General features: G+C 44.2%; 1 protein-coding gene across 9 annotated transcripts in view; it reads right to left on the reverse strand.

The window, feature by feature from the left end:
- The window catches only part of atp8a2 (ATPase phospholipid transporting 8A2), an 889999-nt gene that overhangs the window by 506384 nt on the left and 357547 nt on the right, over positions 1–26068 (reverse strand). For all 9 annotated transcript variants that reach the window (XM_070892260.1, XM_070892256.1, XM_070892257.1 and 6 more), the window contains 6 exons: positions 23580–23707; positions 22717–22794; positions 19424–19512; positions 17378–17422; positions 7373–7445; positions 609–714 (listed from right to left, as the gene is read on the reverse strand). In XM_070892260.1, the coding sequence (XP_070748361.1) occupies positions 609–714; positions 7373–7445; positions 17378–17422; positions 19424–19512; positions 22717–22794; positions 23580–23707 (519 nt within the window). The remainder of the gene's footprint in view (positions 1–608; positions 715–7372; positions 7446–17377; positions 17423–19423; positions 19513–22716; positions 22795–23579; positions 23708–26068) is intronic.

A 26068-nucleotide genomic window follows, 5' to 3' on the forward strand; every position in this document is an offset into this window, starting at 1 on the left:
GTTGTGGCAGACGGCACAGAGGAAGAGCCAGCTGTTAATGGCTTCCGGCCAGAAGGTAACAAAGAGGACCAGATAATGATCAAGTGCAACTTGAAAGTACTGATACTAGAATGCAAATAAAGCACAACCGTCGGGAGCATATCCATGACAGAAACATGCTTGTGCACAACCATGGAGCACTGCAACAAGAGCACAAGCTGCCCTAAAACTCCCCTGCACAAAACTGCCAGAGCAACTAAAGGAAGCAGAACTTGGGGAAAGCTGCTCCTCAGTCAGGAAAGTATGACCAGTTGGAATCCACTCTATAAAGTCAAGACAGTCGAGAGGTTTCTCTGTGTGCATTTGTGCGAGAGATATATAAAACAGGATTAAAGCAAATTAAGCACATGACATTTCTTGGAATTAGGGCTGGGAGAGGAACTCCTCAGCAAGGCACTGTTCAGGATTGTGGCTCTTAAGTTATTGAATTCGACTGAAGTACACTAAAACTATGCGAGGAGTCAAACTGATGCTTGGTAAATGCAGGCGTGGATTCAATTGCACATTGATCTTGATTCTACTACAATTATTACTTGCAGTTTTTCACAATCATATTCTAATGATCTCACCCGGAGATGAAGCCTGGTAGTTAATGTTGTCGCCATCTTTTTCAGGAACTACTGTGTGGCAAATTGCCATCATAATGAGAAACTCCCGGATCTCAGGGGACGTTGGCTGAAATGAAGCACACATGTTGGGTGTGAACCACTGATGCAAGGGATTTTTTATGCCCCTTTTTATTGGGCTACAATCTCAAAACTTATAGTATACATGTTCAAATTTCACATTCTATTGAGAATCCACACTGCTCTCATTTACAGTGCAGAAACATGTGATGCATTTATAGTGCAACCATCGATCTGTATGCTTATATGTCCATGCATAGCTTAAAATTTAAATGTTTAGATAACATGAGCAGGAGCATCTGTAATCTCACCATTAAAATCAGCTCCAGGTAAATTTCCAGTGCCCAAGAGATCAAACAAGTACTTTTTAGACTCCCATGTAATGTCAAACCGAAGTGCTGAAAGGTTGTCTCCTCTGAGGTCTCATACCTTTTCTCTTTGAGGCAGGTTGAAAACTGACTACAGTGTTATACTGGTGCCTTGACATCACTGCAAAGCAGAAACTGCTCTTCAGCAACACTAAATTTGTAGTATAAATGTGCCCTTCAGCTTCAATGTGCAGTTAAGGAGCTTGTGGAGCAAAAGGTCATCTCCACAAAAGCTGGAAACAGCAGTTCCAAGAGTTCTGACTGCTCCACGTCTTCTATTCTATTGCATCAGTTCCAGATTTACTGTATGTAGCGTCAACCCTCCAATTTGAGATACAACTTGGTCACTTGGACAATGCAGTTTGAAGTACTAATCCAGAAATTAGAATGTCTGATCTTCAACCTACTCCCTTCACTTCAGATCATCTTTGATAGGCTTCCACCTTATGTGTACTGTTAGATTGCGTTCATAACTCAGTTCAGCAAAAATAGTAATTGCTATAATTAAACGTATATAAAAATGTATGTACATCACTAACTGAACTTTGAAGATAGCAACAAATCTGGAAAGTTAATTACAGACAACTTGCTAAAGGCATAACCCAAATGCTAGGAGCACACAGTGTAGAAAGATGGAAGCAGTGCATAACAGGCACAGAACTCTTCTGATACAGCAGTTGAAAGGTAGCAACAAACAGGAAGAGCAAGAAGACTAACTGTTAATTTGTGACATAAACTAAAAAGGACCAACTTTGTCAAAAAAACACCCTCTTGTTACACTGCATTACATTGAACCTAGCCACTGCTGCAATACTGTAAATTTGAATCGAGTTCCATTGGGCCCAAATTTCCCCCTCCGGTTTTATCGGCGCACTTACCTGAGGTGCGTCGACTTTCTGCTCCCAAAATGGCGCTGAAAATGTAGCTCTGCATTCTCCCCACTCTGGACTGTCCTAGGCCTTGGCGTGACGAGGCAAAAGCAGTGGGGGGGGAAAAAGAGGGGGGAGCTAGGACCGTGCTGCTGAAACAGAGTCGGCAGAGGGGCGGGGCAAGGGCCCAGCGCCTTTAAGAGTGCCAGCAGCATTGTGCATGCGCGTTGGAACGTTCGCACATGTGCAGTAGCTCCTCTCATGTTTGTGATGATGCTGCCTGCAGCGTGGGACCCAACGCATCCCGCCCCTATCCTGGGCCGAGTGGCCGGCCACTGCCTTCCTGCGCTGAGGGCAATAAGAAGCAGGTTGGTGGGGTGGAGGAAGAGTTTTGATCGGGGCGGGGCGGAGGAGAAAGAATCTTCAAAGATTTTCCAGTACTCTAATATCTAGCTATCTTTACAAAAAATTCCCTATCTGCAGCATCTTACAACTCACCCACGACTGCATAGAATTCTAAAATATTACTAATTATCAGAGTCACACTACGCAATGCTGAACACCAAAATTTAAGTTTATATTTTGACATGCTTTTTTTTATTAAGTCTAACGTTTTAAATTTCTAAACCTAGTCAGGGCAATTCTTTGGTGCTGCAGAAGTCAAAATCCAATGTGGTGTAATGCCACACACAGATCCATTAGGCGAGAGAGTTAGTACTCTTGATCTATTATTTACAAAGAAAACCGTTCCCTTGCTTAAGTGGCCCCCTATACTTCAGCCTTCATTACAAGATTATTTTTATTCTTGTAAAAACCCCATACTCAGTTTAATCAGGCGGATAGCACCTACACCCTGTCCAGTCTCGCTGCTTGGGATTTTAAAAAAAAACTAGCATTCCTATCATAACAGTGTCATTGGCGACTACCTGCGCTGATTTCTTAACTCTCCACAAGGGTTTTCAGTGTGGCCACATACACTGGCCTAAGTTAGTTTGGAGCAACTATTAGCTGTCCAAACTGGCTGAAATGGTCAAAACAGGTGTAGATGGCTGGTAATGCACTCTTTTGAAAAAAAACTAAAAAAAATCCGAACTAACTCACTTACACTGGCACAAACTGAATATGCAGAATGGGGATTTTTAAGATACTCCAGAAAAATCAAGTTGCACCAAAAAAAACGGAACTCCTCCTGGGGAAAACTGCGCCCATTATGTCCTACTGAACCTTGTTCCAAGGAACTTATCCTTGAAAACATCAAAGTGGCATGATAACCTTCTTATTGGTTGTACTTTAGGCAGTGTTTCGTTGTATTTTGTTCAATCCTTGATACCTTTGGCTAACTGGGTTCTTGTTATAGTGTTGGGTCTTGTAGGACAAACTAGTCATCAAGAAATAAACCAGTGAGCAAACATAAATATCAGTCAGTTATTCTCAGAGCAATGGGCCCCAACATTGCCCAAGCTGTTTTTTCGACGTACTAACCTGAAGCGCGCCGACGTTGCATGCTGGAAAGGGCGTCAGAAAAAAGGGGCCCCATCCTAGTCACTCTTCGGAGTCCCCGGAGTCGTGAGATGGCATGGAGACTGAAGGGGGGGGGGCCAGAGCAACAGGCTAGTGCAGAAAGCACTGCTGGCACCTGCACGTATGCTCAATGAGAGCTGCGCGCATGCTCCTGCCCTCTCAGTGCGTCCTATGGGCTGTGAGCAGGACCCAATGCTCGCTGCCCCTATCCCAGGCCGAAGGGACGCCCGATCTCGCTGCCCCTATCCCCGGCCGAGTGGACTCCCGCATCGGCCTGCCGAGTTTCCAGGCAGGTGGACTTTGCTTTTATTTTTTATTTAGTTGCTGTGCTTGAGACTTTTGATTTGGGGGTGGGGGTGGGGGGGGGGGGGGGAGGAGGGGAAGAGAGAGAATGAGTGTATTGGGAGGGGGGGGGCGGAGGAGGAGAGTTTTGCGTGGGGGGGGGGGGGGTGGGGAGGAGGAGAAAGAGTATCTCTCTGGCTACTCACCCACCCCCTCCCCGTGACATCGTGGTCAGCAGCTCGCATTTCTCCGGTAGGATTTACTTAATTTTTATTAGTATTTTGAGCTTTTCCTTGCAATGTTTGGTGCTTGGTTGTTGAGGTCCTCTCCAGTTCCCTTCCCTCCCCTAATGTCTGCCGAATGTGCGCTGCTTTTTCTTCACTGCCCGTAAGGTTTTTCAGAGCTGGCCACATAGGCTGACCTAAGTGGACTTGGAGTAAGTTTTTGCTGGCCAAAGTGGCATAAAATGGCCAAAACTGGCCTAAGTGTCTGGGACGCCCCCTTTTAAAAAAAAAACTGACCTAAAAAAATCGTACCTAACTGACTTACTCTGGAGCAAATTTTGGGGGAAAATGGCATTTTTTTTTTAAAACTTATGCCAGAAAAAACAACATGCTCCAAAAAAAATTGATGCAAGTCATGGCCAGGATTGGGCCCAGAGATAGCACTTACAAACAATTCAACATAAACTACTTCAGACTGACTTCAGAACTTAAAAAATAAATAATATAGGCCATATTTTACAACTGCCACATAGTACGACTCATTCTCTTCAGCACAAAGTTAAAGCTGATGTGCTACACTTTCTTCATGTTATTTTTACCATCACAACAATACACCACATCAGTTAAATACAAGGCACATTTGAATCCATAACTTGCTGTCCTCATCAACACTGATCGGTTCCTAAACATCGGCTACATTTACATACCCCACATAACCTACAGAACTGGAACCCACAAGTTCTGCAGAGTATTTGATTACTTTCTTCATCCTTCTCCACTCACCAGTGTACACCAATCCAGTGCATACATACTTTTGGTATCCTGAACTGTACACTAACGTTTTCCACATTAAATGTTAGCTGCTATTCCTTTCTTGGCCAAAGACTGTCTTAAGTGGAAGAACTGCATCCGTGAAGGTGCCGAGCACCTCCAGGCTCATTGCTGAGAGCAAACAGAAATCAAGTGCAGGCAGCGGAAAGAGCGTGCAGCAAACCAGTCCCACCCTTTTCCTCAATGACTGTTCAGCCACCTAAGGACTCATTTTTATAGAGTGGAAGCAAGTCTTCCTCAATCCTGAGGGACTGCCTATGATGTTGATGATGACCAATATGCTGAACTTATCACCTGGCCACAGAGTTTGGCACCATGAGCAGAATTTCTTTCATCCCAACAAGTATATTTATGCAAATCATTTACTAACAGTGTGAACAATAAAGGACCCAGAACAGACCACTTCAAGTCACAATGTCCCAGGTGCCTGCTTGCTCTTTATTTTCTATTGCCAAGCCATTCCAATCTCACAAGCTAATTTCCCATTAAAGCTATGCCCAAAAGCAAAACTATTTACTGAGTTGTTGTAAGTCAATATTACATGTTACTCGGCAAATGTAATACAACTGACTAAATCAAAAATTTGCATGACCTACAGAAAAGGGAAATATCTTTTGTAACTACACCTGAACACCATATTACTACAGGTATACTAATCTTGCATGCATTGTGAAAACAATGCAGGGGAGCAAATGTCAGCATTTCAATGAGCTGTGATCAAATTGCTTCAGAGCAACAATGGCAACTGATCCTGACATTTGTAAAACACAGCTCCGATTGTAGTGGTTTTAATGAGTGCATGGAAACACAATTCTGTTACTTTACCAACAGGATCAGCTACTTATTGCAAACATACTTTGATCTATTTTGTTGAAGCTTTCAAACTCAAACTGTTATTGACCTGACAAACAACTGTACAATTTCATGTACACACATTTACGGCATAACAGAATGTAATATTACTAGCTTGGGTTACCATAATTAGCTGTATCACAGTACATAATTTTTGGTCTCTGCTTGACTTCTCCAGCCATGTGTTAAATTAAACCTGATTTAATGACTTGCCTGTCCCTCATTTATCTGGAGGTTGTTTTAGATTTTTCTCACGATAGTGGTGTGATATTATTTAGAGGCAATGTTATTTATGGCACTGGTATGTTTCTTAGTGACATTCCTTTAGCCCCAAGGCAGTGCAGATGTTGAATAATTCTACTTTTAATATCATGGATTGAATAGTTCTAGAATTCCACCTACACTTTAAAAATAAACATGAAACAACTTTATTCCCAGCCCCAATTTTCTTTGAAAGACAGGAACTCAGGTTAGGATATGGCCATGGGTGCAGTTAATCCTCGCGTACCTCATCCAAGTGACTATTTTTCATGAGGGTATGGATAGCAAGAGGAAACACCTGACATCCAAGCATAATACATTCTGCCATAGCCCCTGTATAGCTGACATGGCTCATACAAGCCATTGATTTTTTTTTTAAGCGATAAATGAAATTTTTTTTGAGGCACAATCATTACATCAGCACATCAGAATTAAGCCAGAAAGATCTTGAAACACAATGTGAAAGAGAATGCAAGGTATACATTTTAGAACATGATATAAACTTTACATTGACTATGAGCAGGATTTTATTGAGGCTGCACAATTTGGATAACTAACATTATGTAGAATGTTTACAATATAGGACCCATTAACCTACTGCACGACAGTTACAGTATCTTCAGTCATCGCAGTTGCACACTCAGCAACTTGAAGGATTCCTTTATGGCAGACAATTTTATAGTCACAAAGTGAAAGTATACAAATCATTTTATGGTGCAGTAAAATAATTTAAGTTATGGATTAGTATAGTAATGGAGTACAATGCCATAGACCAGCACAGTATAGTATTAGGCAATCCCTCGGGGTCAAGGATGTGTGCCTGCAGTATCCCAAGTGTCAAGCAATCAATCCCAGACATCTCCCTTTAATACTACAGGGTTTTTAATTCCAAGCAATTCTTGCACACCACCGAGCTGTTAACTTAGGAGAGACTTGGGCTGGGGTTTGAGAGCAAAGAAATAGTGCATGTTCTGTAAAAACCTAATGTGAAGGGAGCAATAATAAAATTATTTACAAAAATAGGAAAAATAGGGAAAGTATGGAAAACATTGACTTGAAAGTCAAAATATAAAGTATACTGTACATGAAAACACACAGAGGAAGAAAGGTCAAACATAATGAAATTCAAGTCTTAAGAACAAAATGTTCCTTTGGTCCCAGCAGAATGCTATGCATGTCAAAAGAAGAGTTCAAACACCAATAACACAGAAGAACTACTCTGCTATGCTCAGGTGTTTGCCTGGTCTAACTGTGGCGTTTGGATAATTAACTATTCATTTACCGACATACCAACAATTGGTATGTTGCTAAATGAATAGTTAATTATCCAAACAATCTCATGCATTTCTAAGTAGTCAATTTTACGTGAAGCAGTCTGGGATATTTCTCAGTCGTGGTATGGCATTAAATGAACTGACGTCTTTATCATACTTTTTTTTTTAAGAAAGAAGAATGTCTTAAAACATTAGTACCACCACTTCAGTTCAACAAAGACTCACATGCTCATTGAGGATGTTGTCTAACAATGTTGGATCATCGAATTCAGCCGACTCCCTGGTTGAAACCAAATGTCTGCAAATTGAACAACCGAAAAATAAAATTAAGTTACTGCATAATCTTTTATTCACAGGACAAATGTTTCACACTTTATCTTCCATTTCCCTCTTGGCCCGAACTTAATTTTTAGTAGTCATAAAAGTGAGTGAGGTAAAGAAAACCAACGTTATGTAGTAGGAATGAGAAAGGCTCAAACTTGACCATCACAGAAGGATCAGGTTTGATGTTTCAAACACCCATATAGGACATAGGAATGGGAGGAGGTTATTCAGTCCCTTGAGCATGTCCCACCATTCAATGGTTGTTCGGTATCTCAATTCTATTTACCCATCTTTGTTCCATATCCCTTGATACCCTTACCTAATACAAAATGATCAATCCAAGTCTTGAAAATTTCAATTGACCCAGCATCCATTCTTTTGGGGATGGAGAATTCCAGATTTCCACTACCCTTTCTGTGAAAAAAGTACTTGTTGATATCATTCCTGTATGGTTTTACTCTAATTTTAAGATTGTGCCCCCTTGTTTTGGATTCTCCTACCAAAAGAAATCGCTTCTCAGTATCTACCCTATCAAATCATTTTAAGATTTTAAACACCACAATTAATTCACTCCTCAATCTTCTAAACTCAATGAAATGCAAGCCAAGTACAATTCTGGTGAATCTGCACAGTACCCCACTAAGGCCCTCTTCTTAGGCACTTTCTTTCACACTAATATGAGTTTGAAGATGACTGATGAATCCTATGTGGGATCTACAGACTCTGTCACCAGTGGGGTAGATGGTGGTTGAAGGGATGGGTGGGCGGGGTGCTTGATTTGTCGTACGCTCCTTCCGTTGTTTGTACTTGGCTTCCGCATGGTCCTGATGAAGAAACTCAAAGTGTTTGACGGCTTCTCAAATGCTTCTCCTCCACTTTGTGTGGTCTTGGGCCAGGGATTCCCAAAAGTCGGTGGGGTTGTTACAATTTTTCAAGGAGGCCTTGAAAGTGTCCTTGAAGCGTTTTCTCTGCCGTCCTGGAACTCGCTTGCCGTGACGTAGCTCGGAGTAGAGTGCCTGTTTTGGGAATCTTGTATCAGGCATGCGTACAATGTGATCCATCAATCGGAGCTGATTGAGCATGATCAGTGTCTCGATGCTGGGGATGTTGGCCTGAGAGAGAACACGGACATTGGTACACCTATCCTGCCAATGGATTTGCAGGATTTTGAGGAGGCAGCGTTGGTGGTACTTCTCCAGTGCTTTGAGGTGTCTACTGTACATTGTCCATGTCTCTGAAGTACATAGGAGGGCCGGTATCACTACTGCTCTCTAGACCATGAGCTGGGTTTGAGATCTTGGTCTTCAAACACTCTTCCTCAGGCGACCGAATGCTGCACTGGCACACTGAAGGCGCTGTTGGATTTCATCATCGATGTCTGCTCTCGCTGACAGAAGGCTCCCAAGGTATGGAAAGTGGTCCACGCTGTCCAAGGTCTCGTCATGGATCTTGATAATCAGGGGGTAGTACTGTGCGGTGGGGAAAGATTGGTAGAGAATCTTTGTCTTACGGATGTTGAATGTAAGGCCCAGTCTCTCATGTATGCTTCAATGAAGGTGTCAATGATGGTTTGAAGTTCGGCCTCCGAGTGTGTACAAACACAAGAGTCGTCTGCATACTGTAATTGAATAACAGAGGTTAGAACAATCTTAGTTTTGGAGTGGAGGCGACGGAGACTGAACAATTTCTGGTTCGTCCTGTAGATTAGCTCCACTCCAGCAGGGAGCTTGTTAAAGGTGACATGAAATATTGCTGCGAGAAAGATTGAGATGACCGTAGGTGCAATGACACAGCCTTGCTTGACCCCGGTCTGCACATGTATTGGGTCTGTGGTGGATCAGTTAGTAAGAATCACGGCTTGCATGTCATCATGAAACAGGCAGAGGACGATGACAAATTTTTTGAGGACAGCTGAATTTGAGAAAAACGTTCCATAATCCCTCTCGGTTAACAGAGTCGAAGGCCTTTGAGAGATTAAAAAAAAGACAAAGACCATGTACAGAGGTTGATGCTGTTCCTTATTTTTTTTTTAAAATTAGTCGCGTGGTGAAAATCATGTCTGTTGTATCTCTTAGTGGGCGGAATCCTCATTGCGACTCTGGGAGGAGCTCTGCAGCCACTGGGAGGAGACGACTGAGGATTCGTGATAGCTTTCCCTATGGCAGACAGCAGTGAAACTCCTCTGTAATTACCACAATCGGACTTGTCTCCTTCTTGAAGATGGTCATGATTACGGCGTCTCGGAAATCCCCTGGCATGCTCTCCTCCTTCCAGATAAGAGAGATGAGGTCATGGATTCGCGCCAAGAGTACTTTTCCGCGATGCTTTAATACTTCGGCGGGGATTCCATCTGCTCCGGAAGCCTAGTTATTTTTCAGTTGTCAGATGGCCTTTAGAACCTCATGGTGGGCTGGGATTGTACTGAGATAGTGGCGGGTAACATGCTGTGAGATGGAGTCAAGGATACTCACGTCAAAGACAGAGTCTTGGTTAAGGAGATTTTCGAAGTGCTCCTTCTAGCTGGCAGTGGGCACTGACTGCCTCTCGGTCCTTGATGAGCACCTCTCTGTTCTTAGCTCTCAGTGGGATAGGTCCTTGGGCCATAGGTGGTCTTGACTGCGCTAAAGAATCCACGTGCGTCATGATTGTCGGCTAGTTGCTGGATCTCCTGCGCTCTTTCCACCCACCATCTGTTCTTTAGGTCACGAGTTTTTTGTTGGACTGCAGCCTTCAGCTGTCTGTAAATCTGTTTGTGATGATGTTTCCAATTCAAGAATGCTTTGCATTTACAATTCATTAGCTCCTGGATCTCCTGGTCATTCTCATCAAACCAGTCTTGATGTTTTCTAGTAGAGTCTCTTCACGTGTTAATTATGGTGGACTTGAGGGCAGACCAGGCATTATGGACAAACTGCGGCTCCGGTTCATTGGGAGTCGTCAGGTTGGCTGTGAAGTGTTGACTGAATAGGGATTTCTTTGCAGGGTCTTTGGGCTAGAAATACGGGAAATGACCGTTTTTTGGGCGGTAATCGATGATTTAGATTTTTTTTCCCCGCCGGAATACCGCTATGACTGAGGCCGCAAAATTCACCAAACGGTAACCAGCGGTAACAGTAGCGGTAAAATCCAGCCTTGCACAATGGAATGTGTGCTGCGGAGTCGAATTCAGCAATCTTAAAAAAAACGACCTTCTGTGCAGGTGCAAATTTTTTTTTTCATCTTTTCTTCCCCCTGATTTTTTCTCCCCCAGAGATTCTGGTCAGGTGTCAGGTTGTGCACGTGCATGTGCAATACACCCAGCTCTCAATCTGCCATTTTTCAGAGACAGGAGAAAATGCAGCAGATTGATCATAGCAGGCAGAGGGCCAGAAAATTTAGTGTGATGCGAATGAGGCATTTATAACAGCAATTGAGAGTAGATGGGGGTAGTTTAATAGGCGGGGTCGAGGTAAATCCACCCCACACGTTGTAGAGAGATTTTGGACCACTGTTGCTGAGGAGGTGACCTCAGTGGATGACATTCCCAGGGACTACCAACAATGCAGGAAGAGGTGGAATGACCATTGCAGGGTCGTGAGAGTAGGTAATATTTTTATTCATGCACTCCTTGATTACTTAAATTGTAAATCTGACACAGGTTGCTGTAGGTAGGCTTAGTGTTGCACCTTATTTGCCATGAATGATCGTTACACATTATTAAAACTGCTTTTTGACATCTTAAAACATGTTTTTGCACATCAATGTCTTCATGAACCACGTGCAACTACCATGGCCATTAAACAGACGGCTGTATTAAATGCACACAGTGTGGTATAAGTGCTTTGATGGCACCACAAGACCAGAAGGGCACTCTGGTAACCATTCCTATTGTCATTTTTGCAGGAAAAGTTGCTGCACAATCGGTGCAAGCAGCGATGGACAGGTGGTGGTCCGCCCAATACGAACCCCTTAACAGACCTGGAGGACCACATGGCATTGGTGCCCATGGAAGGTCACTACCCATGCGGGTAGGGTGCTGAGCCCTTAGTCGGAACTGAGGACAAGTCCTGCAAAATCCCCCGGCTGGGTTGTGTCGTGTCATGTCATGCAGTGTCTGTGGACTCGAGTTCGGGTAATGTCATGCAGTGTCTCTCGACATATAATGCAGTAGTGGTGGTCCTTCAAATAAGCCTTACTCATGTCACCCTGCCCCCTCCCCTGCTGCTAACCACTCGTCTGTTGTTTTCTATTTTGCAGATGAGGATTCTGAGGCACCACATCATCCTATGCAAGCCTCCATCCACCTCAGCCCAACGTGTGTGGATCGAAGAGGGTCGCGTTGAGGATCCTCCACGGGAGGAAAAACATCATGAAGCTGTGGCCGGAGAGGGCGTTATTATTGGGTGTGGAGGTGGTGGATGGGGTGCTGTGGGTGGAGGGAGCAATGCAGTCAGCATGTCTTTTAGCTGCGGCCACAAGTTCTTCGGAGGAAGCCACACTTACAGGTTTTGTCCCATCAAGGCAGCGGGTCCAAGTCGTGTGCAGCAACGCACCCCCAGGGTTGAACCCTGTATGCCATCTCTGAAGAGGTTGAGTCGGCAAAGCCAGTCTGCTGAAAGACAGGCCGACGCACACCTGGACATGGTGGGACTGTCAAGGGAGAGCATCAAGCTCAGTCAAGAGCTCCTCCAGGCCCTGGGTGGCATTTCCGGCAACATGTCGCAAATTGCTGCTGCGATCTGGGACAACACAGAGGCTGTCAATGCCCTACGGCTATTGATGGCCTCGACTTTTGGCACTGTAGTCCCCAGTGTCATACTACCCAGACTGACAGCACTTGTGAGTGGGGAGGCTGAGAAAGAGCCTTCCGACTCAGAAGCCGGGCCTTCCAGACTCCGAGCTTCTCCAGGGGGGTCCAATGGCATCTCCATTGTCTCTCTCCGAACAACAGCTGCGCCCTGCTACCACCGTCTCGGTCCCAATGCGGTTAGGGGTAGGGGGGGGGGTGTTAAGATCAGGGGGGAAAAGGTGGCCACAGTTAAAAGAAGCTCGGTGCAGGGGTTGTTGTTATTGTTTTGTTTTGTTGCTGTAGTTTTCCTGTTTTGGTTATTTTTTTTAAAAGTTTTACAAATTGTGTTCAAGTAAAACATTTATTTAAGTTTCAAAATTAAAGTTTACAAAGTTTCAACAATGTACAAATGTTTCGCAATTTTACCGATATTTTCTAAATTCTTTTGTTCACCTTAACCATTCTTTTGCAGTGTCTCACTTGTAGAATAAGAGGGATAATAGTCAATATAGTGGGATAGAGTGGGCAGGCAAAGGTGTAACATGCCTTTCACTGTTCAAGCAAAGCGTTGATTTATGAGCTGCTGACGTAAGACTTTTGCAGTGGCGAAAGCTCCACGAGGCTCCCCTGTCGTTGTGGTGGGGGTGGTGGCATGGGTTCATCGCCAGGCTCCTCGTCTCTTCCTCACCGCCGCCCCCGCCCTACCCCTTCTCTCCTCAGATGGCCCTGCAATCCCCAGTGACAATTCCTGTTCCCTCATGATGGCTAAGTTGTGTAGCATGCAGCACACCACAATGAACTCAGCGACCTGCTGAGGGGAGCATTGTAGGCAGAGAGGTCCAGGTATCGGAAGCGCTGCTTGAGCACTCCAATTGTTTTTTCGGTGATGTTGCGTGTGGCTATATGGCTGTCATTATAGCGATGCTCAGCTTGTGTCTGAGGGTTGCCGGGGAAGGAGAGGGGTGGGTGGTCACGAGCCAAGTGGCGAAGCCGTAACCTTTGTCCACCAGCATCCAGCTCTGGCCTTGTGGCTGATGCTCAAACAGGTCTGAGACACTGCTCTCACGCAAGATGAAAGCATCATGGATATTCCCTGGAAACTGGGCACTGACTGCTATGATGCGCCGAGTATGGTCGCACACAATCTGTACGCTCAGGGAGTGGATTCCCTTTCAGTTTCGGTAAACCTCTGGCTCCTCAAAAGGTGCTCACAGGGTGATGTGTGTAGTCAATGGCATCCTGAACCTTGGGGAAGCCAGCAATTCGTCCAAAACCCACAGCCCTCTCATTCTGTGCCTAGTTGGTCATTGGGAACTTTATAAAGTCCATTCTGCGTGCAGTAGTCACCTGGCGAATGCAGCTATGTGTAGCAAACTGCGAGATGCAGCATATGTCCCCTGCTGATGCCTGAAAGGCGGCAGAAGCATTGAAGGCAAGTGCTGCAGTCATCGTCGCCTCAATGGGCAGTACCCAGTCCTGTATCCGCTGATAGGCTGTAGGCCTGCCTTTATCAGCTGGCATATATGTGTGACCACCTCTTTTCAAAAGTGCAGCCTTCAAACGCAGTGCGCCTCAGACAGCTGCAGGTATGAGTGCTGTTCCCTGTAAACTTGAGGGGGGTAAGGCCTCCTCCCCATACATCTGCGAGCTCTTTGATTACGCTCAAAATGCTCTTGAATAAGCCTTCTTCCAGCTCGATGCTGCATAGGAAAAGCAGCCAGCAATATTGACAGATATTGTAGCCCCCATTCTTTCAAATAAACTCAAATTGTCCTCAAATAGCCTTAAAAACTAACTATAAAGTCACAAAAACCTCAATGTGCAAATCGCAGCGTTCCCTCAAAATCCTTTTATGCACCGAACTTCTGCTCCGTTTTTCAAGATGGTTTTGTTAGCGCTGGGTGGTAAAAATGGCGGGATGGGCGAATTTCCCGCCCGGGACGATAGAAGGGCGTTGCACGCCGATTGACGTCATAAACACAATGAAAAAAAGGGCGGGTGGTATTTTTTACCGCTGGTGAATTTTCCACCACGGCGCTTAATTTTGTGCATCATTATTTACCATCCATCCACGGCAGTACTACATAAATGCAAGTTTTTTATTTTAGAAGCAATAATAAGTGTTCTTTTCATAAGATTAAATATGGGCACATTACAGGAGGAATGAGTTTGGTCTCTGGAATAATTGTGGGCACCTACTCTGACCTGCTAATGGCAGTTTATACCGGTGCGACGTCCAAAATCCGGAGTTCCGGAATCCGGACCGATTGTGGCAGGGTTGTCCGGAAAATGTTCCAAATTCCGGACTCCCCCACCTCAGCCCCCCGCCCTTCCCTCCGCTGCTCCCCCCCCCCAACAACCTTTGGCAGCCCGACCGATCACTCCCGGCCTCAGCCCGACTGACACCCCCTCCAGGCTCCGGCGGCCTGACCAACCACTCCAACCTTCGGCTGCCCTTTCCCCGGCCTCAGCCTGACCGACCCTCCCCGGCCCGACCAACGGTGGCCTGAATGACGCCCCCCTGCGCCCCCACCCCCGGCCTCAGCCCGATTGACACCCACTCCGGGCTCCGGTGACCCGACCAACCCTCCCCAGCCCGACCAACCATTCCAACCTTCGGCGACCCTCCCCCGGCCTCAGCCTGACCGACCCGACCAATGGCAGCCCGAATGACCCTCCCACCCCGGCCCAACCCACCACCCCCCCCCACCTCCACCCAGCCTCGGCCCGACCAACCACCCTGACCTTCGGCAGCCCAACCGACCCCACCCCCCGCCCCGGGCTCGACCCAACAACCACCCCGACCTTTGGCGGCCCGACCGACCCCTCCCCGGCATTGGCCCAACCGATCCCCCTCCCCGGCCCGATCGACCCCCCACCCCCAACCCACCCTACCTACCTACCTCAGGTAAAGACGTTCCGAAATCTGGAAATACCCGGAATCCGGAACGGCCTCGGTCCAGAGGTTTCCGGATTTCGGAGGTCACACCTGTACTTTTGATTTTTCCAACATTTGTCTAATTCAGATGGTGTTCCTGTTATCAATAGCAAGGGTGTACAAGTGATCTCTGCCAGCCTACTTGGTGTGGTGTGAATGGAGGAGCAGTCGCTAGCATGTGTCTATACTTTCGGAACTCCGTATTTATCCTGGTCAATCTAATGTTAATAGTATGATTTATGTATGTGTCTAACCTCTGCTAGTCAATCATGGATATTTCACAAAATAGTTTTTTGATGTCAAACCTATTGTGTTCCGAACACAGATGAGACTGCACCCAGGGAGGTTATATTCCAGAGTGAGGAACAGGCCTTAGGGGCCGGCTTATATACAGTGCGCCCAAGGGATGCTGGGATCCCTTGGGACTTCAGGGGATGCACTCCCTGGCGGCGGAACATGGGAGTGCATACTTTACAGATACACAACAAAACCTAAAGCAACTCAAGTGATCTTCAGTACTTAAAACAAACACTTCCTCACCCAAATGTTGTGTGTAATATGCAATACTTTGGGAAATTGATGGGATTGAAGGCCGATAAATCCCCAGGGCCTGATGGACTGCATCCCAGAGTACTTAAGGAGGTGGCCTTGGAAATAGCGGATGCATTGACAGTCATTTTCCAACATACCATTGACTCTGGATCAGTTCCTATCGAGTGGAGGGTAGCCAATGTAACCCACTTTTTAAAAAAAGGAGGGAGAGAGAAAACAGGGAATTATAGACCGGTCAGCCTGACATCGGTAGTGGGTAAGATGATGGAATCAATTATTAAGGATGTCATAGCAGCGCATTTGGAAAGAGGTGACATGATAGGTCCAAGTCAGCATGGATTTGTGAAAGGGAAATCATGCTTGACAAATCTTCTGGAATTTTTTGAGGATGTTTCCAGTAGAGTGGACAAGGGAGAACTAGTTGATGTGGTATATTTGGACTTTCAGAAGGCTTTCGACAAGGTCCCACACAAGAGATTAATGTGCAAAGTAAAAGCACATGGGATTGGGGGTAGTGTGCTGACATGGATTGAGAACTGGTTGTCAGACAGGAAGCAAAGAGTAGGAGTAAATGGGGACTTTTCAGAATGGCAGGGGGTGACTCGTGGGGTACCGCAAGGTTCTGTGCTGGGGCCCCAGCCGTTTACACTGTACATTAATGATTTAGACGAGGGGATTAAATGTAGTATCTCCAAATTTGCGGATGACACTAAGTTGGGTGGCAGTGTGAGCTGCGAGGAGGATGCTATGAGGCTGCAGAGCGACTTGGATAGGTTAGGTGAGTCTGCAAATGCATGGCAGATGAAGTATAATGTGGATAAATATGAGGTTATCCACTTTGGTGGTAAAAACAGAGACAGACTATTATCTGAATGGTGACAGATTAGGAAAAGGGGAGGTGCAACGAGACCTGGGTGTCATGGTACATCAGTCATTGAAGGCTGGCATGCAAGTACAGCAGGCGGTTAAGAAAGCAAATGGCATGTTGGCCTTCATAACGAGGGGATTTGAGTACAAGGGCAGGGAGGTGATGCTACAGTTGTACAGGGCATTGGTGAGGCCACACCTGGAGTATTGTGTACAGTTTTGGTCTCCTAACCTAAGGAAGGACATTCTTGCTATTGAGGGAGTGCAGCGAAGGTTCACCAGACTGATTCCCGGGATGGCGGGACTGACCTATCAAGAAAGACTGGATCAACTGGGCTTGTATTCACTGGAGTTCAGAAGAATGAGAGGGTACCTCATAGAAACGTTTCAAATTCTGATGGGTTTAGACAGGTTAGATGCAGGAAGAATGTTCCCAATGTTGGGGAAGTCCAGAACCAGGGGTCACAGTCTAAGGATAAGGGGTAAGCCATTTAAGACCAAAATGAGGAGGAACTTCTTCACCCAGAGAGTGGTGAACCTGTGGAATTCACTAAATATATTCAAAAAGGAGTTAGATGTAGTCCTTACTACTAGGGGGATCAAGGGGTATGGTGAGAAAGCAGGAATGGGTACTGAAGTTGCATGTTCAGCCATGACCTCATTGAATGGCGGTGCAGGCTAGAAGGGCCGAATGGCCTACACCTGCACCTATTTTCTATGTTTCTATGTTTCTATACAAATTACAAATGAAACCTGTAGGATTTTAAAAAGGTCCTCTTACCCCAAATCATCAGAAGACCGTTCAGTATCAGATTCTGGGGAATGACTAGGAGGAGAAAGAGATGAGAATTTTATTGTACACAGTGCACCAACTCCAAGAAGCATAAAAAGCAAATAGCAAAAACATGTCCACAAAGGGTAAGATCAGCTGTGTTATGTGGTTTTTATTTCACAATACATTTCCAAGTCTCTCTCTCTCTCATGAAAAATTAAGGGCACCTACACTATCTGACCAGGTTCTGCAAATAACAAGTTCCGAATAAAAACGATCAACAACTAATTTATCCTTAATGCTTTTTCTCTTATGTTGAAGAACATTTCTGTTACAATACTGCAGGCCCCCACAAACTGCAATGTACTAATGACCAGATCATCATGTAGGTTGAGGGATAAATATTGGCCAGGACACCAGGATAACTCCCCTGCTCTTCTTTGAAATAGCGCCATGAGATCTTTTACGCCCACCTGAGAGAGCAGTCGGGGCCTTGGTTTAACGCCTCATCTGAAAGACGGCACCTTCGGCACTGCAGCACTCCCTCAGCATTGCACTGGGACAGTCAGCCTAGATTTATGTGCTCAAGTTCCTGGAGTGGGACTATGACCCCACAACATGCTGATTTAGAGGTGAGAGTGCTACCCACTGATCCACAGCTGCCACCTGTATGAATGTTCCAAACATACCAAAAAATACAGAAGCTGAGGAAACACAGGTCAGTCGCCATCTATAAAGATTAAGGGCAGGCTCATGGTCTCAATTCAGTCCTGCTCAAAACGGCAAGTTGTCTTTTCTGTCTACAGATGCTGACTGACCAGTTGTGTATTAACAACAATTCCTTTGTTTATGAAACATACACCTTTGTGTAAAATATCAATTTAAATAGCATTTTTAAAAAAACTTGTCTTAAATTGTGGCGTAGTTGCATGATCAGCCATGATCATATGGAATGGTGGTGCAGGCTTGAAGGGCCGAATGGCATGCTCCTGCATCTATTTTCTATGTTTCTATGAGATACCATTACAGTGTGAAGACATGAGATGCCATCAATCTCTCTTGTAATACCATCCAATCACATTCTCATCATTTACCAATACCATTTTTAATACATTCTGCTACTCCAGACAACATACTGTAAACTTGATTTCATTTTATTGCACATTTTCAAGATTAGATAAAATGTTTTGATACTTCTACAATTTTCTTTTGTTATTCCCCTGTCCCTTCTTTTTCTGCCTATTTGCTCCTCTCTCAAAGACAGCAACTCCTTGCTGGGGCATGGTTCCACAAATGCTAGTCACTCTCCAGTACCTCACTCAAATGAGCCTTCCTCTAATAGGAGTCTTGATGGTGAGAATCAGTAGATTTTTATGTTGTGGGGGCACCATAGACAAGCCATGATCTTGTGCTCACCAAACATTCAAAAAATCTATACCCCTGTACTTCCAACAGGCGTTGATGGATAATGATTAGCTGCAATAATGCTGGCTTATTTTACCCTCCCTAACCCATGGGTGCGAAGGATAACTGTCGTGCCACAAATGCTACACAGCAGAGAACTGCTAACTCAGCACTGACCGGGGATCGAACCTAGTTTATACAGCTCAGCTTTGATTGCCTAAACCAGCTGCTCTCTAGCGATAGGCCATTTTATTTTTATTTAATTTTTTGTTGTTGTTCTAATTTGTTTACGAATTTAGATGCACAGTGAGTTTTCATTCGCATTTTTGGGCGAGGGGTATATTTTGCCTCTCATTGAGAACAATGATAACAAGTAACATTGATAATGACAAAACGGAAGGCTGTGGCACACAGCAAATGAGGATAAAATGGACCAAATCGAACAGAATAATATAGCACATTAGCCGCTTTCTGAACACTATCGATACGGTGCGGAAAATTGGTGGACCATATGCGTTTACTACATCATTCTGCACTACCTTCCCTCTTCCGTTATTGGGAAACACGTTCCTGATATGCAGATAATTCAAAATAAATTTAAATGTAAAAATATGCAAATATCTAAACTACTTTACTCATTAGTGCTCTTACCCATATGTAATGCCAGCAATGGAACATTTTTTGAACTGCATGACGTTGCAAGTTAAGGTGCCAGTTTTGTCCGAAAATATATACTTTACCTGGAAGGAAAGAACAAAAAAAAAATGTAAATTTGAGAGAAATCTAGTATCTAAAATGAAAATTGTCCTCTTTCACAGCAGGAAATGACTGCACACATATTCCAACCCTTTCCAGACCCTGCCTTTTTGGTTGAAATTCAATTATGGTTCTATTTGATCAGATGTGATCAGCTAAACTATCTGATTAAACAACCAGATTACACCCTGTTCAGTTGAATTGCTGAAGGGTACATAATTAATGTTTGTGTTAATATTCTGCATAGTGACAGTTATTACCAAGTTCTACTGTTGTTTTATTTGCTTATTATTTAATAGCCTTTTATAACCCTTTCCATTCTAATTGTTTAACTATAACCTGTTTGGAAAGATTAGAATTTAAGTAATCGGGTATCATTTTTCATGTTAAAGAAAAATAAGCCATACAGACCAAGGTGGTGTCAGGGTCCACCTCTGGTTGGTGCTGATTTAGCTGGTATTAGGTCAGATGGTAGTACCCTGTAATGGCATTACAATTACTTTCGGCATTCCTAGCTCAGGAAGGATACAAGCCCAACATTCCCACTCTTGATCACTATCCATTAATCGATGCTGGAAGTGAGCATGTGTAGATGTCAGAAGACGACAACAATGGGTTTAACTATGATGCTCCTATAATTTAATAGCTTGCTGATACTCACCGTCAAGGTTCATAGGTAAACTATGGCAATTAGGAACAATTAGCAAACAGTAACTCTTGCCTGAGGAACTATACACCAACTGGGAGTCAAAGCTTTCAGGTGCTCAGAAAATTGGAGTGGAAAATAAATGAGAGACTATGGGCTAGAATTTCCTATCAGCTGGCCTGATTGCCGCCCAAAAGACCCCCAAGACTGGGAAGATTATCGCCGGCGAAAACCTCCCCCCCCCCAGCGCCCCATCCCACCTAAAAGAAAATCCGAGCGAAAAACATGGGCTTTAAACCCCCACTCTGGGCGAAAATGTGCAATTTAGGAATCAATTGGGCGGTTCCTAAATAAAATGGGCGATAAATTAAATTTAGTAAAAAAACAAATCACCAACACTTTTTCTTGCAGAGGTACTCACCTACCGCCCAGCTCCGCTGATCCTCATGGGCGTTTTTTTTTAATACTCATCTACGGGTCACTGCTGGCTGACCCAAATATCATGTCAGGGCGATCTCAGGACGGTGTACACTGGCGGTCCGCTCCCCAGCGGTACCTCGAAACCGCCGGCGTAACTCAGGTAAGGAATTTCTCGCTCACCTGATTACCGCCCACAATGGCCAATATCATCCAGAAACCGGGCGGTAAGCCATAGGAAATTCTAGCCCTATATCTCAATCCACGACATACAAGATATACAAAAACAAAATACTGTGGATGCTGGAATCTGGAATAAAAGATATATTGCAGCCAACCATAAGATCTTGCCTCTGAACTTAAATTACAAATGAACTGAAGCTATATGCCAGTTTATCTATTAAGCAGAGTTCTCCAAGATACAATAAAAGGAAGGAGAGCTGTTCAGCAAAAGCAGACAACCTTCAAAATGGCTCTTAAAGTCTTTTTGGAGCAATCAAAAACTACTGCAAAGGAAGATTATGAATGATGCAGCAAATCTTTAAGCCAGAATAGCTCTTAGGGAAATTTAGCAGAATCAGTAGTTTGAAGGGTGTATGCAATTGCACAAACCTTCTTATAATCCTTTTCCCTTTGGCTAAAGTCTGTTCTCAATCAATCATTGTGAAAAGGATTTTCAAAGCTAGTATCAATAACTAATAAGACTAGCATTCTGCAACAAATGTGCAAGGATATCCTCCAGATCCTTACAGGACAACTTCAAGGAGCCGGTGGCTGGGAGTATGAAATTGAGCAACGGTGTTTCTTCTTCACCTCTACCTCTTCTTGTTGACCAACTGGTTGGGCAAATTGGATTTCTTGGGTGTCTGAAATGAGGAAGACACAGGGGTAGGGCTGTGGTAATGGGAAGGGTGGGGGCGGCGGGCAAGAGGTGCACGCTTACACCATGTGCAGTTTGTAAATCAGAAGGGATTGTGGGATGAGGGTGAAGTGGGATATGAGAAGGAGGATAACACGCATGAGGATATCAAATCGTGAATTCTTTCAGCCCCGCTGCTGACCAAGGGCTTATGCATGGCCCTGCCAAGAATGGCCAGCACAGTCTCCTCCAAGGGGGTGAGGTGGCTAGGAAGGTGAGGTGTGCCTCGTATTTGGTAGAGATTGTTGGTAGGTGAATGATGGCAGGGGCGGGGGGGCTGTCTTGCATTGAGCAGTGTGTGAGGCTCGCGGTGCAGTTGGTACGACATGGCTTTTGAAGATGCATTCACTGACCTTGACTGATAATCTGAGGTCATGAGACTTCTTTGGGCACTGAAGCCAGGTCCTGGGAGTGACGCTGCTGACAGTGACTGCTTCGGTGATCTGGTCCCATATCCATCTTTCTTGAGGGCCTCCTGGCCCCCTACAGGTAAAGAACCTTTCTTCCAGTGTCGAGCCCCTGTACAATGCTGGAGTGCTGCATCAGAGACCCTGGGTGCCCTTTCCCTGGCCTGTTGAGCCATTTGTGTTAGTGCTGAAGCACTTTTAGCATTTTTGATCAGCATTCAAGAGGTGCATACTGTCTAATGCTGAAACAATTTTACTTTTTTTTAAAAATCTGCAGAAGGCAGCTCAGCTTTAAGAGCTGCAGACTGCCGTGAAGAGGAGCAAGCTAGCTTCAAGTAATAGAAACATAGAAAATAGGTGCAGGAGTAGGCCATTTGGTCCTTCGAGCCTGCACCGCCATTCAATGAGTTCATGGCTGAACATAAAAGTAAAGCTAGCCTCACTCCAGAAATGCAAACTTTGGTCTCCTGCTGAGTGCACAGCCTGTCAGCAGTGCGTTCAGCATTAGGTTGTGTGCTACAATCATGGTATTTAACTGGCAGCTGCCTGCACTTTTTGAACAGGCACAGACGTATCTCTCACTGCAATGCCCACGCCTATTTTTTTTGGCGGTATCGAATTCCCAGCCATTATAGATTTTAAATTTTTTTTAAAAACCTATGGCAAACAGAAAACAATGTCTTTTCATAGCATTAAATATCAAAAGAAAATTATATCCAGTTTTCTGTTTTATGAAAAGTTTCATTGGAAATTCAGTGAAAATAATTCTGCTATATTAAATACTGTAGATGTCTCCCACCTGGCCAAGCTCTTCATTCAGATTAGAGGTTCTGGCCATTGCAGGCGTGTCTGTTTCTGGATGGTACATATCCATATCCTGCAATATCAAAGTGCAAATGAGACAATCCATTCCAATTCAGAGCCCTTGACATGTAACTACATGTATTATTTTGTTTACAAGGAAAACATTTTAGCACTGAAGTCAAAAAGAACAATTTAATTCCATGTCCAAAGATATATTTGTACATTTTGATTTGCTCAAAGATAATCAAATATTGTAAGTTATACTATTTCCCTCAAGCACATGTAAAATATAGCCATTATGTTAAAAGATTCAACTGTATACTGAAAAAAATTCAGGTGTAGTTACTTTAATCTGGTGAGAGTATTATTAGATATCCAACTATACCTTTGATGTTTACAAAGATAACATTCAACAAAATTTTTTCTTCCTTTCCTAACAGTCTCTCTCCCCTCTTCAAGGTCACTCTTTACTGAAGTAATGTTCCATGGGAGTCGGCCTGTACTTTACCAAAGTGGTCATTATTCATGTGTGAATGTCAGTGAGCTATTCAATTTCAATTATGAGAATGCATCATGGCTGATGCCCCATCCTGAACAGACAGGAATATTCACACAAGCTCACTCCAAGAGGCATCGTTGGATAATCTGAGCAATTTCCCTCTAATTAATGGGAATGCCAGATAATTGTAGCTCTCCTATTGTCAGGTAACTCAGCACAGACCAAGATTTGAAACCTTCTGGTCGACATGAGTCACTGAATAAACTCACTGGGCCATTAGGGGAGCTAGCAACAGAATTAAAAGTATGTATTTGAATATATTATCTATATAACATGCATTATTTTAAAACGACACATACCCAGTTAATAAAGAGAGCTTGGGTAAATTTGACAACTTCCAATGTTACCAGCAGGCTGATTGGAATGAGATTGTTGTAAAGAATGATGAAGGTAAGAAGGTTGTACCCAAAGTTAGCTGAGAGACCACCTAAGGAAAGAAACGTTACAATTAACTGCTCTACAGATACCGACAAAGATCAGAACTAAATCTATATGCATCACCTAGCAACATATGGTTGTCTGACCTAATTAAATTAATTTTCCAGGCTGCACTTACAAATTTCAATAATGCAGGAGTATTTATTTCCACAGTTTAGCCACAAAAATGACATATGCCACATGTATATAGTGCCTACAGTGAGTACCACCTTGAAAAAATTATAATTTCTTCCTTTACCTTAATTCACAGATAAGCAATTCCAAAGCATTCAAAGTTACCACTGCCAGTTTGTTATAGGTTGGAAGGGGAAGAAGAGGCTAAAATATATAGAATCACAGAAGCCTCAGGCTCCTATAATCTTAGCTGAGATTTTAAACAACAAATGTTATTAGCCGAACAGATTATTCTTCCTCCCAAGAAAATGAAATCAGGCCGAGGTGTTGTTCGCTCAAAATACAATTTCTATTCTCCACATTTGAATGGATCAACTTTGCGTCTAAAATCCATTCTACAACACCATATCAAAACTTCATATCAAAAGGCCGACTGTCGGACTTTAGCAACTTGTCACATTCATATGCTTCAGAATTTTTGCCAAAAATTCACGGTTACTCAATCAGATCAGAAATAACATGAATTTCATTTCTGTTGTACTGTATTTAAAAGGGAACTTAAATATTAACCATTTCCCGATGTGCTATTCTTATTTCTTCAAATAATTAAAATAAAATATTATTTTCAGTTTCAGGCCTTCAATAACCAAGCTTTGTCCAAAGAAAATCCCCATCTAACTTGTTTGGCTGAAGACAGCCTCCTATATGGGGATGCCTGGCAGATCAAGCTGCACAGGAGATGCTCGGTGTCCACCTGCCAATACACATACAGCCACATCTGTAGGTGTGAACCTGCTTCACTTTGGCAGACCATAAGTGGCGGCAGAAGCTCTCCATCCCAAAAGAAGCTGGGACAGTAATCCAGATATAATATGAGTCATGATGGTCTGTGAAAGCCCGATTAGCAGCTTTGCTGGCTTTTTAGAAGCACATCACAGCAAGTCATGCTTTCAGTGACAATGAATGAAAGAAAGCATGGCAGGATGATCAAGTACCTAATTGGTTATATCCACTAATAAGCTGCAAACCATTTCTGCAGGCCCTGGCACAGCTACCTGACAATGACTGTGGAGAACTATCTTTGCAGGTCTGGATCAGTAGAAAAGCAGATGCAAAGCTCTGCCACCTGCTCCAAGCACAAATGCAGCACAGCAAGTCACAATGGTCATCTGTGGCCTGAAATCTAAACCAACTCCCTTGCAGGCATGCTGCAATGCTGAGAGTTTTGGGATTGTGCCATTGAGTGGCGTAGACAGCAACCCATCTTGCAACTACCACTTTCACTGGTTGCTTCATTGCCATCCTGTAGAGTTCTTTTATTTTAAAATGTATTCATTCACAGGATTTTGGCAAGGGCAGCATTTATTGCCCATCCCCAATTACCATTGTAAAGTGGTGGTGAGCTGCCTTCTTGAAGCTCTGCAGTCTGTTGGGTGAAGGTACACCCACAGTGCCATTAGGTAGGGAGTTCAAGGATATTAACCCAGCGACAATGTAGGAATCGGGATATATTTTCAAGTCTGGTGGTTTGAGACTTCAAAAGGAACTTAGAAGTGGTGGTTTTCCCATGCTCCTGCTGCCCTTGTCCTCGCCAATATTTATCCCTCAATCAACATATCAAAAAAAAACAGATTATCACATTGCTGTTTGTGGGAGATTGCTTGTGTGCAAATTGGCTGCCGCATTTCCTGCATTACAACAGTGACTACATTTCAAAAAATACTTCATTGGCTGTAAAGTGCTTTGAGATGTCTGGTGGTCATGAAAAACGCTACATAAATCCAAGTCTTGCTTTCTTTTTTTCTAAGTGGTAGAAGTCACGGGTTCGGGAGGTGTTGCCGACGATGCCTTGGCTAGTTGCTGCAGTGCATCTTGTAGATGGTGCAATTGCAGCCATGGTATACCCATGCTGGAAGGAGTGAATGTTTAAGGTGGTGGATGGGGTGCCAACCAAGCGGGCTGCTTTCGCCTGGATGGTGCCAAGCTTCTCGAGTGTTGTTGGAGCTGCACTCATCCAAGTGGAGAGTATTCCATCACACTCCTGACTTGTGCCTTGTAGATGGTGGAAAGGCTTTGGGGAGTCAGGATGTGAGATACTCGCCACAGAATACTCTGCCTCTGACCTGCTCTTCTAGCCACTGTATTTACATGTCTGGTCCAGTTAAGTTTCTGGTCAATGGTGACCCCCCCCCCGCCCCCCCCAGGATGATGATGTTGGGTGGGAGTTAGAGGATTG

This window comes from Pristiophorus japonicus, chromosome 10 (genome assembly GCF_044704955.1).
Source record: "Pristiophorus japonicus isolate sPriJap1 chromosome 10, sPriJap1.hap1, whole genome shotgun sequence".
NCBI classification, from domain to species: Eukaryota; Metazoa; Chordata; class Chondrichthyes; family Pristiophoridae; genus Pristiophorus; species Pristiophorus japonicus.